General features: G+C 37.2%; 1 protein-coding gene across 3 annotated transcripts; it reads right to left on the reverse strand.

Annotated features, from left to right (window-relative positions):
* Positions 1-3,901: 3,901 nt before the first annotated feature.
* Positions 3,902-16,651, reverse strand: parvg (parvin, gamma). 3 transcript variants are annotated; one of them, XR_005708046.1, is made up of 14 exons: positions 16,401-16,651; positions 15,529-15,624; positions 14,031-14,095; positions 13,270-13,372; positions 12,909-13,052; positions 11,392-11,507; positions 11,236-11,291; positions 11,125-11,159; positions 10,953-11,014; positions 10,443-10,511; positions 10,253-10,354; positions 8,304-8,376; positions 4,821-5,374; positions 3,902-4,758 (listed from the first exon to the last, which is right to left on the reverse strand). XR_005708046.1 is itself a non-coding variant. In XM_040134256.1 (13 exons), the coding sequence occupies exons 2-13, from the start codon at positions 15,590-15,592 to the stop codon at positions 5,301-5,303; spliced, it is 963 nt and encodes a 320-aa protein (XP_039990190.1). In that variant the 5' UTR covers positions 15,593-15,624; positions 16,401-16,651; the 3' UTR covers positions 3,902-5,300. The 3 variants fall into 3 exon arrangements, 2 of the variants coding, with proteins under 2 accessions (XP_039990190.1, XP_039990191.1); XM_040134256.1 differs by having other exon boundaries at positions 3,902-5,374; XM_040134257.1 differs by having other exon boundaries at positions 3,902-5,374; positions 15,529-15,639.
* Positions 16,652-17,260: the final 609 nt, after the last annotated feature.

The following is a 17,260-nucleotide window of genomic DNA, read 5'->3' on the forward strand; positions in this document are numbered from 1 at the left end:
ACAGTTTAATATCAATGCTTGTTTCTCCTCTTCTCAGTTATCACTTGCACTCAGTTTGGATCCAGTGTTGGACAGTAGAGTCCCTTGGGCTGAGGTGTCTGTTGTGAATGATGGACAGTTTAGCTGCTCGAACCCTGAAAACAGTCTCATTAATGATCAGCCTTCTGTTCAACAACACTTTTAAATGAGCCAGAGATATTGCATACCTCCTTTTCTTTTGATTATTTTTTCTCAATTGCACTTTTATTTCTTATATCTTCTATATCTTTATATCTCCTAATCCCAGTGGTCGAAGAAGTAAACCCATCCTTTTCTTAAGTAAAAGTACCAGTACAACAATGCAAAAACACTCCCTTACAAGTAAAAGTCCTGCATTCAAAATCCTACTTAAGTACAAGTACAGAAGTCCGACTGTTTGCCTAGGACATGCAGCTTAACTCCTGACGTGTTCAAGATGTCTCGACCCTCAGGATGGGAACCACTCTCTTCGTCCATCCTTTTTCTAATTATTTATCTTCTATCTCTCATCATTTTTATTTGGAGTAATGTACAGTGTACGAAATGTGCTATTCAAATGAATTTGACTGCACATCTCAGACATGATTTTGGCTTAATTACAAGAGTTGTATCAAGTCTCCTTTTTGAGATTAACACCTCCTGTAACACTGTCACCTCTACGGTAGCCGGCACAAACATATGTACCTGCATAAAGCAGCAGCAGAGTAACCACCAGTTTCACTTATGTGCTCTGATGTCGCTCTGTTGGCTCTGCTCCCCTTTTCATGTGCAGAGATACATCTGTTCAGTGTGACAAGGAAGACAGATATTACTCATGTTTCCTGTCAACTTTTTGGATGGACTCTGACAGCTATTTGTCTACAGGGTCTCTAAGCACAGAGACAGTATTTGTTTTCCCTCAAACAGCTACGACAAATCCTCCGGGCACCTCCGGCACTAGAATATACCCACATCAAAAAATTGTATTAAATTATTTCTGACACATTCTCAGCCCTTGCCTAATAAGTTATTTATTTCTTACATATAACGTATACATTATACAGTAACTGTTAGAAATGTGGAGGAGTCGGTGCTGGTGATGTGTTGTCCTAATGGAAGAAGAAGAAGGTGCCGCTGTTGGAACAGAACTGGTTTAATCCCTTAAACGTTTATTCTGAAATTTATCCTTGTTTGTTCTGATGGATTAGAAACTGGTGACAGGCTAAGCTGTTACCTTTTTTGCTGATTTGGATACAGTGGCTAAAAGACATTAATCTTATTTGTCTTTGTCTCAGTCACTTTGTCATTTGTCACAGAGATCAGTGAACATTCATGTCAAAGACACAAATTTTTGCACACAGTCAAATAGACGGTCTTCTTGTGGTTTATTTTGCTTGTTTCATTATCCTGAAAATGTTCAGATCCTTATGTGTTAGGATTGTGATTTGATCAGGGTCGCAAGCTTAAAAGCACAAATATTCACAGCATAACTCTGAACAAGACCTACAAGATAAGTATAACAGTTAGAATTGCCAATTACAGTACATGAGATCATATCAGGAAGGCAGATAAATGATGATGCTGTCAGTTATGCCTGAAATAACACTGTTACCTCACTACCTAGACACTGTGGATAAACAAAGAGATAAAGAATAGGATTGATTTTTGTATGGTTTCATGAGTTCAATCCATGTTATTTACTGATTGTTTGAAGGCTCAGTTGTTTCGGGACAAACCTTTCAGTCAGGACACACGCATCAAGGTTTTAACTACCAATAATAATACACGTTTAAGCTGTGTGGCTCTGAAACATACAGCAAGCTGTCCCCGAGCTCAGAACCCCTCCCGACTGACCCTGTAACACACAAAAACTGATGAATATGAACATATGCATAATGATGCATTTATGTCCATACAATTTACTGTGAATACAGTAGGAGGCAGGAGAGGTTGAGGGAGTTAAACTGCTTAAAGCAGGCAGTCCTATAGCATCGAGGATGTCAAGCTCAGCAATGGTGTATGCAGAAAGAATGAGTGTCAAATGTTTACATGGACCACCTAATGTAAGAGAAAGGAAGCAAACATATATGAGTAGATAGTGCCACACGGCTCCATATAGTCTGTTTAAACCTCTATTGAGATGCCTTAAAATGCAAAAGACCCTTTATTGCAACTGTGTTTATTCACTGTTTGACTGTGTACCACAGTGGTTTTTGCATAAAGCAATTTCCAAGAACATCGAGTTTACAATCACTAGGATGAAGAGTTCAAGGCTGTATATTGGAAATAAGAGGAGAAACTGATTGGATTTCATAATAATTCATAATAATGTCCACTGAAATTGGCATTTTATATCATTAAACCTGCAATAACTGATTTTTTGGCCACTTGTTGGCAGCAGAAAAAGTGCTGAACACAACACTGACATTTCATCACCTTTAAAAGGCTATAGGGAGAAATTGTTTGCAAACAGCTGCTTGTTTAAACATCCACTAATTACTGAGCAACATGAGTATTCAGTTGGTGTTGTGTTTCTGACATCTGATGAATATACCTTAAGTCCAATATTCACTTTCTTTTAGTTCTGTTTTTGGCCACTGCCAATTCCTGAGAGAAATATCTGGATCTTTAGCTGTTAAATGCTCCACTACGTGCACCAGATAGTCGCTAATTTTGCCTGTCTGCCGTTTGGTGCTGAGCAGGTAGCGCACAGTAAGTCTTTAGAGCTTTTTCTCTGAAAACAGCTGCAATGCTGCTGCTAAAAACAATGCTAGTGAGTGGTGAGAGTGAAGTACATTTACAGCCAGAGAGGTAAACAATGTGCTGAAACTCGCTGTAAATTGAGCGGAGCTAAAGATTTGTGTGATAGTTCTCTGTGGGTTCATCACTACGAGCGGCCCCTTTCAGTGTCACATCTATTTTGATTGTAACTACTTTAACAGTTCCAGGTCTTTTTCTGTCTCTTCTCTTTTATCTCTGTCTCTCATATATACATACATATATACACGTATATATACATAAACACATATATATATACACACACACATATATATACACACACACACACACACACACACACACACAAATACACACACACACACACATATACATATATGTATACACACATATACATATATATATATATATATATATATACATATATACATACAAGGAGTGCTTTTTTGTTATGTACAGTTCTATATTCTTCTCACTCCCTTTTATTGATATTTGTATACTCCTTTATGTTTAAAGTTAATTGTATATTTTTCTTTTTTGATAAGAGATCCACCCAGGGACCGCACATGAATTTGGTTGTATACACCAGTACAATGACAATAAATAAATTCTATTCTATATATAGTAGCTATGTTTCCATCTGACTGCCAAGCAAACTTTATGCAAACCTTTAGAAATGTCAGGGGTAATTAAATGTGAATTAGGGTGTATTTTCCATCATCCTGATGGAAATATATTAACTGGCTTCCTGAATGTCAACAAACACATCTGCAAGAAAACTGGAGGGAATAAGAAGTGTGAAGGTGGTAGTTGTTACTTTTTAGTGTTGCCCAAGTTTCATATATTTAACCTTAAGACAAAACAGAGAAGCACACTCTGGAGTTTGCTAATACACAAACTAAATGCGCAAGACTAAAACCAGAGAGGCAGTGGTAGACAGATATTATTATTTAACACTAAGGAAGTCGCTGAAATGCTAAATATAACAAAAAGTTCCACTAACAAATCACTAATGGTTTGCATAAATTCCTTTTAAATTGTACTTCCTCGCAACACAGAGAATAATTAAGTGGGTTTTTCTGGTTCAAATCAACTTTTTTTAATTTCAACACATAATTTGCAAAATATGATGATTGAAACCACATCTATTATCTCTCTCAGATTCTCTGTGCCTCCCTCCATCGCTGCCTGCTGCACTCTTTCAACATTTGTGTGACACTGAGTTGTGCACATTTTGATGGGAAAAAAAATCTCAAAAATTTCCTGAAAATTGCATTCACAGACTAGAAAGAGAGGAGAGGAGGTCAAAGACTGTCAGCAGAAACAGAGGGAAGGAGAAGAGAAATAAATTCACATTGTTTATTGAGAAGTGGCAGTCAAGGATGGGGGAGTTGTATAGTAAGAATGAAAAGTGCCGTGTTGGAGCAGTGTCAGACTAAAAAGGAAATACAGTGAGGGAAAAGAAAAACAGTAAATTACCAGGAAATAACACCCATACACACCACATATATTTTGATTGATTGTGAAAGTCAAAGTAAAATATGTTTAAAAAAAGTTCGGATATAGATATGCTTTAACACTTTATTGTCCTTACACTGTCAACAAGATTTAAGAAGGCTATGAAGGCATACAGTACTTAGTGCTCTATCAGCGCAGAAGGGGGCACAGCAAAAGACAGATTTATTTATGAATGCACCGTGAGCACAATATGAGCTAAAATAAAGTCCTAATACTAGATTTTTGAAACAGGGACCCTGTACGAGTTAGGGCCAAGAGACAAATCCACAAGAATAGGCAATAATGTAGAGCTTATCTCAGTTGATTTTGCACTTAAGTTGTGCAAATTTCCTTGACAATTTTGCAATGAATCAAATTGTATAAAACCTACTGACATACAACAAACCTGATGCTTTTGGGGTCCCTGGGCCCTTGGGGCAGTTGCCCACTTTGTTCGGTTGATAGCTAGACTCGTATCCACCTCTCCTCACTAAATAGGTGATGCTGAAGGCTCGGTGACATAGTGACCTGTTGCAGGTCTAGTTGGTGAGCTACCCGCTAACATGCCTACCAGCCGGTGACATACTGACCGGCCAAAATAGCTCATTCACAAACTAGACGATAAGTTAATAGGGTTTATTTAAGAGTCTTATTTGTACCTTTGACTTTCTCTGTTTTGGACTCTTTGGCTCCATATACCCAGAAAGGTCAGCACCGTCAAGACGGTTTGCTGTTGGTCAGCAGTGCAAATTCACGTGTCAAAGTCCTTCAAAAGTTAAGCTCTATGAGGAAAAAAAACGTGCCGATTAACTGAAATTAACTGATTTTGCTCCAAAATGTTGCTGTCATAAATGCTGGTCTTACCGGGCCCTTAGACACTGCTACTTTGATCATGATTGAGTTCTTAAAGCTACTTAAGCTTCTTGCACTTATTTCAAATTAGCCTGAGAACATCAAAAAAATATCTACAAATAATCTACTTCATCCTTTAAATAATTAGATTTACAGTATTTCTTCAGCTTTGTTTGTGTTTCCAGTTGCTGAATTCCTCTTCATGTGTGTGTCCAGTCTCATTTCTCTTTGTACTTGTTGAACAGGGCGTACAGGACCTTCAAGGTGGCAGTGACGTCCTGGGAGACAATATCTGTCACAGAATCCACAAGAGACATTTAGTGCATATTTATAATGCACAATCAGCATCTACCAAGCCACTGGGAGCAATGATAAATATGAGGACGCTTTTACCAACATTAGATAGTAACTATTCTCACAATCCGTACTAACAGGTCATAGATCAAGAGGACTAAAAATAACAAGATTAGATGGAAATTTGATCAATACGTCCTTGCTGAGATTAGATCCCAACAAAATTGCTCTCAGTTGTGAGATGCACTAACTGAATGAATGTGACATGAAGATCCACTCCACAACTAGCTAACCTAATTAACGCATGCAGCGCGTTCCCCTTTTCTACCCTGAGTGCTGGGACTCCTTATTTCATCACATCAATTATGCCTGCCAATAATTAAAAAGACCCTAAAAATGAATTAAATTAGCCACTCGCTCCTGGCTTAGATTAATTGTGCTGGTCCTTACATTAACAGTTATCGTGTTAAGGATTTATTTTACAATTACAGGCTGTACGGCTGGCGGGCAATATTAAGGGGAAGTTGTAGTGATTGTGAAAGGGAAATTGAAGCTCAGAGAGAATACAGAGCATCTTTTCAATAATGGTTCTGCAGGGAAGTGAAGTAGATCCATTTGCTATTGATTGATTCACACACTTAGACGAGTGGGTAACTCATTGAGATAAGCACTGTATTTTTCTTTTCCCTTCTTGGAGTGATTTACTCTAGATGGCCAAAAGTGCACCCCCAAACATTACACCCATGTGTGCTTCTGAATTTATTATAAAGCCGAAAGCTGTTTGCATTCATATGGTGTTATAGCAGTCTTCTATAACCTTTCCTATTCAGGATTTTTTTTAACCTGACTGCAGGGATATGCTCGCTTTCAGCCAAAAGAGCATTATTGGTTGGGGTGATAAGGTCTGTCTTGCAGTGGTTGTTCCAGTTCATCCTAAAAGTGTTGGATGAGGTTTAGGTCAGGACTCTTTTCAGCCCAGTTAAGGGCTTCCACATCAAACTGGAAAAAAAGTGTTTCTTTACGGACCTCACTTTGTGCTCAGGTGTACTTTCATGTTGATATTTGTTTTTGGAGCACAGCATGGACCGACACTAGCTTAGATCTCTGATCTCCTCAGTCACAACGCTACGTCCAGACTCCTCAGATGTTCTGATAAGTTACTCCTCGCTACTCCGTGTTTCCGTGTCAAAATCCAATCCAGGTGGTTAGGTCTTTTCAATCTCTGCTTCCAGACTGTAAAAGTGTACCGCTCACTGTAAGGCCTCCATGTATCACTACTTATAAATCACATTTTGAGAAGCAACTTTATAGATCTGCATTTAAGTCCCCTCAATTATTAATGTGACTACATGACTGCTTTAATTTCACTGTATCTTAAAGTTCTCTGTAAAGCACCTTGGTAAACGTTTGGTGTTTTTACATGTGCTCTATAAAATTGACTTGACCTGACTTGAAAGAGGAAAGGTCTTTTCCCAAACTGTTGCCACAAAGTTGGAGGGAAACTATAACTAATAACCAAAGCCATGAAAAACAATATCTGTGTATTTATATCCACGGTAAAAAGGGGTATAAACGGAGATCAACCATGTATGTATACACACACACACAGACACACAGACACAAACACAAACATATATATATATATACAGATATACAGATATACAAATACATATATATACATATATACATATACATATATATATGTATATATATATATATACATATACACATATACATATATATATATATATATATATATACATATATATATATACAGATATACAGATATACAAATACATATATATACATATATACATATACACGTATACATACATACACATATACATATATATACATATACACATATACATACATATACATATACACATATACATACATATACATATATGCCTATATACATATATATAAACCTGAATTCCTTTGTAATACTGGTAGTATTTCACTGTTTTTTTTTTTTTGGTGTCAAACAGCCTAAATAATAATGAGGCAGTAATTAAACAAAAAATGTTTTCCTTATTAAAGTTTGTATCTCAATTAGACCTGGATGGACAGTGTACAAAGAACCTATGCTAAACTTATTTACATAAAATGCCAACTGAAAAATCTGTTAATAAAGCATTGCTCTTGTTGTTATATTATTTTTTTGGATGAATGCTAAGATTCATACATTTATGCCACAAATAATGAAATTATGATTTTATGGTTGGAAATCTGATAACGTGTAGTTGCCAGTCAGAACTTACAAACACTCTAAATATCAGTACACAGATACAATCAGAATATTTCTGGGATCCGCCTGATAACTGTGTGTTATATAGTCGCAGTGCTCATGAATACAGATAACATATCTTCCTGCAGACAAACACATACAAACACACAAACACAGATTTAGTCATAGTGGTGAGGTTAGTTCCCTGTGTCTATCGGTGGGCGCCACAGTGAAATCATCCCCTTGAGACCGTCTCCCTTGCTGCTCCTCTCTAAATAAATGATGATGACCTCGGACTGAGCCAATCATCTGCAGTGATACTCATCGAGACACAAGTCGCGCTCATTCATATTCCGCAAGCAATTTCATCTCTCTGTCCAAAACACTGTTGGACCCACACTCCGCCGAGCAGTCGAGATTAACTCAAACTACCAGAGCGATCCACCTCCTCACCTGACATACAAACAGATTCTGGCATTTCCCTGTCTCCCTGATAAATCTTCTTGATAGAGGATATCATCGGAATTAGTTTGACTTTGCCGTCCTGGAGCTACACTGTTTTTCTGTTACAATCATCTTACTCGCACACCTTTTGTTTTTGTTTTTTTCATCTTCTGTGCCTGGCATTTTAATTTGAATAAAATCTGTTGCCAATAAGGCAGAGTGTGTGTGTTGTGTGAACAGTGAATTTTCATACCTTGTGGGTTAACACTGGACATTTGCAGGCCAATATCATTCAGGACGTCCAAGGCCAAGGTCACATTGTGAAGCTAGAATTCAAAGAAACAATAAAACATAAAACCAGCACATCACATTTTAATCTTTCATAATTTAACAGAAAATTGTGTTGTAAAATTTATTTAAGACTTATTGGAATTACCCAACCATCGCATATACAGTATATAAGTATTTTTCTGGTAAACCTTTTAGTTATATCTCTGTACATGTGGTGATATCCTAGTTATTTCTACATGCTATTACATATAACTAACTAGTACTATATTTATAGTACTTAAACATTAATATGTAACTATAATTAAGTAATTAGTTTTAAACATAACTTTCTACAACATCGCATAAAATCTGGCTATGGAGTGACCTAAGTCTTTTTTCCAGTCGTGTTTCACCTGTTTAAGGAATTATCTAGAAGTGTCAAGATAAAAGAAGACAGTAAAAATTAACAATATGCCAACGGGCACCTGTTTTGAGAAAAGAGTTAAAGGTGCTATAAGTAAGTTGTTGCTATCGCTACATAGCCAATGTTAGCATTAACAGCTGTTTACTAAGTAGCCTAGAAGAAATGCTGCGAGTTCAGCATCAAAATTAATTCCTTTACTCGCCAAGAGCTGTCTCAAGCATTGGAAAGCAATGCAAAAACTTGCTACTGACAGATTGTAAATTAATCTCTACCAGTTATGTAAAGTAAAATTTGAATTACAATAGGAATTTAAAATTTAAAAACTCAATGTACTAAAACGTACATACATAATTGCTAGGACTGAGTTTTAAATTGAATAGTCTGCTAGAGCAACATTTTATAGCAGTTAACCTTGCCACTGTATGTTGGTAGATTTCCAACACTTTAATTCAAAGATAAACTATACCTACATATTTACTTTGTATTTTTGGGTTGGGTTTCCATCATACTAGAACTGTCAGATTTAATAAATTTGGCTATATAACAGTTACAAATCCACTATAATATATTATGGATCGGGCTTATACAATCAAAAATTCAAGCAGCTTTTGACTGCAAAGGATTTTCCACAAAATATTAAATATGATGATTTTGGACTTTTTAGTTTTTAAGGTATCAAAAAAGTCTAATATGGAGTGTCACGGCGTCTTTATACAATAAGTTAGTCATGTAAGTAAGTAAGTCCTGAGCTCATCGCTTCTGTGATAAAAGAGTCAAAACTTTTTACATAGACTCATCTTATTGTTTCAAGTAAAGTGAGATCAAAATTATCATTTAAGTGAGCCATGACAAAGTAGTAATTATGCATATGGTTTTATTATGCAACTGTAAAATGTTAATTTTATCATGTCATATATTGTAATAGGTATGATTTTGAATCGGGTTTCAGCATTGTAGATCATTATCCACTGTGCTCTCTGGGAAATTAGATTAGCTGAAATTAGCAATGAAAAAAATGTACTATGATCTTTGTACTTCTGAATTAGATTAATGGAGCCTTTGTATATCTACACCTTCACAAAATATCAGTCAAAAATTAAGTGACTTATGATTTAAATTAGTTATTTTTCTTTTAAGTGATTGATTTTTTAAATAAATGAATACATTGCAAATGATACCCGCATCATCTGTAAGTATCTACAGGCTGAATTATGGTGATGATGATGATATATACTAATAAAGCTGAGTGTTCCATGTGTGTGTGTGTGTGTGTGTGTGTGTGTGTGTGTGTGTGTGTGTGTGTGTGTGTGTGTGTGTGTGTGTGTGTGTGTGTGTGTGTGTGTGTGTGTGTGTGTGTGTGTGTGTGTGTGTGTGTGTGTGTGTGTGTGTGTGTGTGTGTGTGTGTGTGTGTGTGTGTGTGTGTGTGCCTCTGTCAAGTATAAATTTATCCCCTCTCTAAGGATGCCCTTCCCTAACTAATGTGTTGTGAATATAAAATGAGTCCATACCATCTCAGATTGATTGACAGGGGTCAGGTTGAAGTCGTAGAGTGGGATGAAGAAGCCTTCCAACTGTCCAATCAGCAACAGCAGAATCACACCATCCGCAAACTAGACAGAAAACACAGGGGGTGTATACATTCAGGGGAAGTCATCAATGATCTTTGCTGTTTTTTTTTTTTTGTTTGTTTTTTTTTACCTGTTTGTCCATATCAGCCACCTGCAGACCCATACTTGACATATTCTGGTTGACAAAGTGTAAAATGGCCTGAAAATCAAAAAAAAAATAGGAGTTCAGGCAGTTTGACATTTTAGAGACTAAAAAAATGAACTGATTAATTAAAAAACGAATAAACAGATTAATCAGTAATGAAAATCATCATGAGCTGCAACCATACCCCAAAGTGACCATTTGTTTGAATAAATATTATATTATATATTATATGATATTTTCCCAAAGAACACTAGGTCCAAATAATAAAAAATACAAAAAAGACATTCCTTGCACATTTGATTCATATTTGAACCCACACTAGCTAATTCTACATTTATTGGGCTTGTATTGTAGGTTCAGGTTAAGTTGACAGACATATGAAGCTTACTTACTTCCTTTCATAACACCACAACAGTTGCTCTCTCACTGCCAGTGGAGATGCAAGAGTTAACACCTTAAACTACTTCAGTACTTCTCCTCCTCTCCTTGTTATACCTTTTTCACCGTGTTGACCTTGTGAGCCTCCAGCTTCAGCAGTTGCTCAATGGGATCCTCCCCTAGGTGACCAGACAGCCAGAGAAGTGTTTTAAGTCATTGTAGGCTGTAATGCTGTTTGGATGACATTCAAAATGTCACAATGGCTCAAGCTCTGATGGCTCTTACTCACTTTCAGAATTGCTGAGGAAGTCTGAGCCTGTGTTGCTGTTGAAGGAGCAAAAAAAAATATAAGGTGTACCTTGAGTTTCTCCTCACATCCACAGGGCAGAAATCTACTCACCTATCCTCTGTTAGGACCTCAATCTGTACATGTGATTTGATTCCACCACTGCTGACCTGGATGTAAATTCAAGTCAACCAAAATTGAGCAGCAATTTTAGAAGGTGTGTTAAAATTTGGAACAGGAAAAAGTGCTAAAGCCAGAGCTGAAACTCACTTCCACCGCCACAACATCAACCTTCACATTTGGTGGCAAATCCAGGTCAGGCTGGAAACATCTCACCATGGCAACCAGCAGATGAATAGTGGCCAGAAGGTCTTTGTTGTGGATGACTGACAGACCAACGGCAGAGACCAAAACACGAAAAAAATTAACTTGCACTGATTTGACAGAACTCACCACCTCCCAGTATAGAAGCAAAGAAAGGCTATAAGGATTTGAATCTGATAAACAAATGAATACCTGACTGTATAATTTATAATCCTTAAAAGTCATAAATTATAATCCTTAATATTTTCATGAACTCAAACCCATTTATGGCTGGTATTTTTCAGCATTAGCCTTTTAATGTTTAAATTGTGCAATTACAGTACCTCTATATAGTAGTTTTCATTATTAGTGGCAGAGTCTGAGGAGATCAAAACTCCAGCAATACTTGTAATATAAAGAACAACTTTACTGGCGATACCAATGGGTTTCAGCTGGTCTAACAATGAAGTTGTTCCTCTTCAAACGTTTTTTCCCCTTCTCCGTGCTCTTTGGAAGTAGAACTGAATTCAAGTAATGTTGGCAAAACGGGAAGAGCAAGAAAAAAAAATCCTTTGTATCAGCCTAATTTTTTACTGTTCTCTTAAGTTACTGCAAAAGCAACATTTCCTACTGCTGCTAGTTCCTATTAAAAGTATTCAACTGGCAAAACATGGGATGCTTTTATTGTAAAGCAGTCACAGGAAATGCAGTACATTTGTCACCAAGGTCAGTACTGACCATAATCATTCATCAATGACGCACTTACAAAAGAACACAATGCACATTTTTGGCACTTTTTTGATGGCAGATCATTTTTAAATATTGCAGGAAGTGATTGAACAAGCAGGCAAAAGGCTGCACATCTAGAACATCTTAGCAAGGTTACCAACTTAACTGTTTCCTGTTGTATGGAAAACTACTATCAGCATGAACAGGATGAAGTCTGATCGCATTTGCAATTATTTTTGACTGACTTCTTAAGTAAAACAATATAAATTTGTTTGGCTGCACTGTAAAAAATAAATCAGTTACTCCCTGAGTAAAAATACGCTCTGTTGTACTTTTACTTTCATGGATAATCAATCAAGCCAGAATGTAATCAGGTAATGTTTTTGTCCTATTAGGTTATGTTTTCTAGTCACATGATCCATCAGAGAAAAAATTCAGCCAAGTGACTAGAAACCCTGGATTCTTGAATTTCATCATCAAATGTTCAGTTGTTTATAAAATTTCAAATTATTATGGCCTTCGATTGCTTCCATAACCCAGCACTAGAAAATAATCCACTGACAGATAATTAAAACAGAACCCCATATTACCAGAAAATTTTTATCTCCACCAAAATTCCTCACAATTGCTAAAAGCTAACAAAAAAACTTGAGCTAGCACCAAATGCTGTTATGATTCAAAGTCACTGCCAGGACAGAACTTTTGTTCTTTCCAACCATTGTTGTTGGTGAAGGCCTGTCAGCTGCATGACTCACGTTTGATGTTCCATTTGATCTGGCAGCTGTCCTGCAGACCAAGCCTCTTGTCTAACTCCTCCAGGATCACTTCCAGCTTGTGGAGCTGAGCGGTCCTGGTTAGCGCCATCTCCTCCACGGGCAAATGCACACCGGCTAACTGGGCTGAGGAAATCAGGGAATTACTATTTGTAAGGTTAAAGTTGTACGGGCAAGAATTGTGTCTTGGATATTGGAGCTGACAGCTTTTAGGAGAACTTGAAAGGGAAAAAATGTGTTAGTTTTCATCATCTAATTTAAATAATGATTAAGTGGAAGTATGTTAATATTAAATGAAATATTGGGGATGACAGTGCAATCGTGCAAATATATATTAACTCACACAGCAGATGATGAAGCACTAGTCCATCGTACAGATCTTCTTCCAGACTCTGGACCACTATGTGCTCCATTTTCAAAGTCCTATTGATCCAATCAACCAATGCCTAACGATACAAAATTCATCACACAGTCAGATAAATCAAACACTTTCATCTTTGTTCATATATTTTTCTATTCCCGATGTAGCAGGTGAAACACAGCATGAAACCTCATTTTTAAAATTATCTTAATCAATTTTCAGGGACAATATGATCCTGAAAGATGAAAAATGATGACAATCCCACTGTGCTCCCCAAAAATAAAAAGGATATTCCATTTGTTTTTCCTCCCAAATCTACATGTAAGACATGCCAGGCTTATTGAGTAATTTATTCATTCATTGCCACTTCTACAAAGCCCTCGAGCCGCTATCTTTTCCAATCAAAATGTGTTCTAGTCTGATCCATCACACTCTGTTGGCTCCTTGCCCCTCTCTCTTCTGTCTCCCATCACCTCTGATAATTATGTTCATTTAAGTTTCACTGATCCTTCCACCTCTCTCCCCGCATCTGATACTATTCAAGCTCTTCACTGCACACATACACGCAGGCTCTGTAATGTATGTCCTGTGTAGCATTTATCTCCAGTCCACTAAAGACATACAGGGAGTCTTGGATCTGTGGTTGTCCAGGATGGGCTTTGATGTTACAGGAAATTTTGAATGGAAAACAGAGATTAAGACAGAGGTCTATATGTACTGTATAACAGGAATGAATCTCCTACCTCCTTTAGCCTTTCAAGTTTGGGGTCTTTTAAAGACGTTGGCTGAATGAGTCTCCTCTTCTCTCCTGTGTGAATGTACACAACCATCATTGCTCAGTTAGTAGTCTTTTCTTTTTCTTTTTTTTTTTTATAACCACAGCCATTTATATGATATTCTTGTTGTGAATTCAAGATGTAGCTTCTTAATTACAATACAGATATAATTTACATTTACATTGACCATGTTTGATTGCATGCCCTGCATGCATTTTTGGATGTATTTTTCCTGGCAGCCATTGGTTTCCTTTCCTTTCCATAAAATATGAAACCAAATAGCAGGTCCTGCATGATCCGTCCAATCCATTACGCCAAACTTGGAGTCTGCTTCATGTTTTTTGTAAACCTCACATTATTGTGCCATGATAATGCAGTTTAAAGGTGCTCTCATCAATATCTTTATACTAACTACAGATCAAATGACTATGTGAAATGTGAACGGTGTCGCGCATGGTGACAAACTAACTGAAAATTATCACCCAACTCTGCAGTGCAGAGGGTTTTTTGATTTTACAGGACACAACTTATTTTATTCACTTTAAATTCATAGTTGTGTCCGAATGCAGTCAGCTGTTTTTTGGGGGAAAAAAGCTCTGATAAACCTACCAAGTGGCAGACGTACATAGTTAGCTACTAGCTGGTGAACGTGGTGGAAGATTTAGCAGCTAAAGAGCTAGATATTTCCCTCAGGAAGTGGTAGAGACCAAAACAGTGTTAAAAGAGAGTGAATATTGGATTTAAATTTATCAGCTATCCAGAAACATGACAAATGAATGATAATGTTGCTCAGCGGCTGTTAAATGTGTAATTATACAATTGTTTGCTTACAAGTTAACCACAACAACTTATACAGTATGTCAGTGTTGTTTATAGCTTGTTCTGCTGCCCCCCAAAAAATAAGTTACTCCAGATTTAAGTGAATACAGATTGATTTGAAATTCTACACTGCATTATCTCATAACGATAACGCTTGAGAAAACTTCAGTGATGCACTCTTGATGTTCATTAAGAAAAACTGCTAAAAGATTCTCATACTGTACAGAAATTTTTGGACACCAACGGCTGTGTGGGATATAAAAATTAGTACAGTACAGACCTACAATCCTACCTTAAGGAAGGTTAAAATGTTCTGTCATGTACTTAATGGTCATTTCAGAGGCTGCAGTTTGTAGTACTGGTGAATTGTATTGCGTTAAACTGAGAGGTGTTTCTAATATTTAGGTTGTCCCACTTTTATTGGTTCACATTTATATTGAGGCTAAGCTAAATATTTGAAACACTCCGTAGCTCTGACAAACCAACAACAGTATGGTTTGCAAAATGGTTCACTGTGGTGTAAAGTATATGTGATTTATGTCCTTTTATGTGCTTAACGAGTCAAGATTGACTGACTGAGACTGATTGATTTAACAGGTGATAACTGAAAATTATGACAGATTACTTAGCAGCTTTAGCAACATACCCTGGAATGCTTCAATGTCCACAGTGTCCTCCTCTTTGTGATACTCAAAGATATGACCCTCCATTGCTTCTCCTCAATATGAGATATGAACAAAACCTGCAAAAGAGTCAACTGTTGAAAGTCAACACATTGAGAAGAATTGTTTAAATATAAACCACAGCAGAATGAAAAAACACTTTTTCCATCAACATGTTTGTTAGAAGGTCTTTCTCTGAACAGTGGCTCAGTAAGTGTCCTTGACCACATTACTCAAATTTCAAGTGCTGCAGGGGAGTTACTCACTGACCAGCAGTGAAAGGCACTGATTGCACTGACAGAAAATCTTGTACATCAAAATTTCTGCTTTTCAGATACAAATAAAAACAGTCTTGAGCTCAGCTCAACTATAATATACTTCTAGAGTTTCTACAATGTGTTTTAGAAGGTTTTTTTTATGACTAAGGGTGTTAGAAGTTTCTAAAAACATAGACAAGCACAGAACCCAACTGAGCTGGTTAAAAACACAAATTCAAGAAGGAAGATGTTTAGTTTCTTCACTTCCTTTTTTCTTTTTTTCAGTCGTACACTCAGCGCTTAACAGATCAAGTACCGTGCTGAAGATCCCCACAGAATTGCAGGGCTGCACCTCTCCCTCTGAACATTTTGAATCAAATGGTCTGAGACAAAGCACAGCAAACACATAAAGTAACACATTCTGACAAAACAGACATGACCTGGAGCGTGTCAAAATGTTATTTCCTGGATCAGGAGAAGAGAAATACCTTGGTGAGGAACTTCTCCCTGTGTGTTTTATGAGTGTGTGGCTCCCTTTTCCTGAGGTTGAGAGTAACTTTCAAACAAGGTCATAAACAAAGTTTTTTGAGTAAGCTTACCTTCAGCACTCTGAGAGTGGCTTGACAGAATCGGGTGACTTCAGTTGAATTGAGTTCCTTAACTGATGTCAACTCCACAAACTGTCAAAACAGCGATTTAAGAAGTGGAGGGCTGCACTTAATCTGAATGAAAGCTCTTGTGAATTCTATCAACGCAAAAGGTCTGACTGCACCGAATTTCAAACCGTTGTTGTAAAAGAAAATAACATGTCACAGGGTTGAAAGGGAAGACAAGCACAAATGCGAGGATGTGGCAGAGAAGGTAGCACTTCCTCTTTTTGATACTGGCGTTGCAGCAGAGCGTTTTCTGATAAGGGCTTTTACGTCCTGTGTCACGTACCACATTTGAGATTTTAATGATAAGTATGTGTCGAGAAGAGGAAAACACAGAGGACTCTTGGGTACAGATGTATTGTATGGAAGACCACACTTCAGGAGGGCCGAGAGGAACGTGACACTTGGAGGCCTGAACCACTCAGGCTCGATTTACACGTCTCCATCTGTGACCGGCAGGATCAATTTGCTGTCATCTAGTCTCCAGCCTTCTCAATTCTCCAACAAACATACCAAGAAAAAAAGCAGGAAAGGGAGAAAGAGATAGAGACAACAAAACAACTTGCTCTGTATGTGCACCAGCCTTGTTCAGGAAAAGAAAAAGGAACACCCATCTGCCATATAAAGGGGCAATTTGGGGGACGAGGAAGGTTACCATAGCAACAAAGGAATGAGACAAGAAAATAAAGACCTAAAATAAAACCACGATTCCTTCAGATAAACCCAAATTGCAGGATTGACCTGTTCCAAAGTCAATCTCGCTCAAAAGCCAAAGCAAATCTAACCTGTCACACAAGTAAGAGATA

Source organism: Xiphias gladius, chromosome 8 (genome assembly GCF_016859285.1).
Source record: "Xiphias gladius isolate SHS-SW01 ecotype Sanya breed wild chromosome 8, ASM1685928v1, whole genome shotgun sequence".
Taxonomy (NCBI): Eukaryota; Metazoa; Chordata; class Actinopteri; order Istiophoriformes; family Xiphiidae; genus Xiphias; species Xiphias gladius.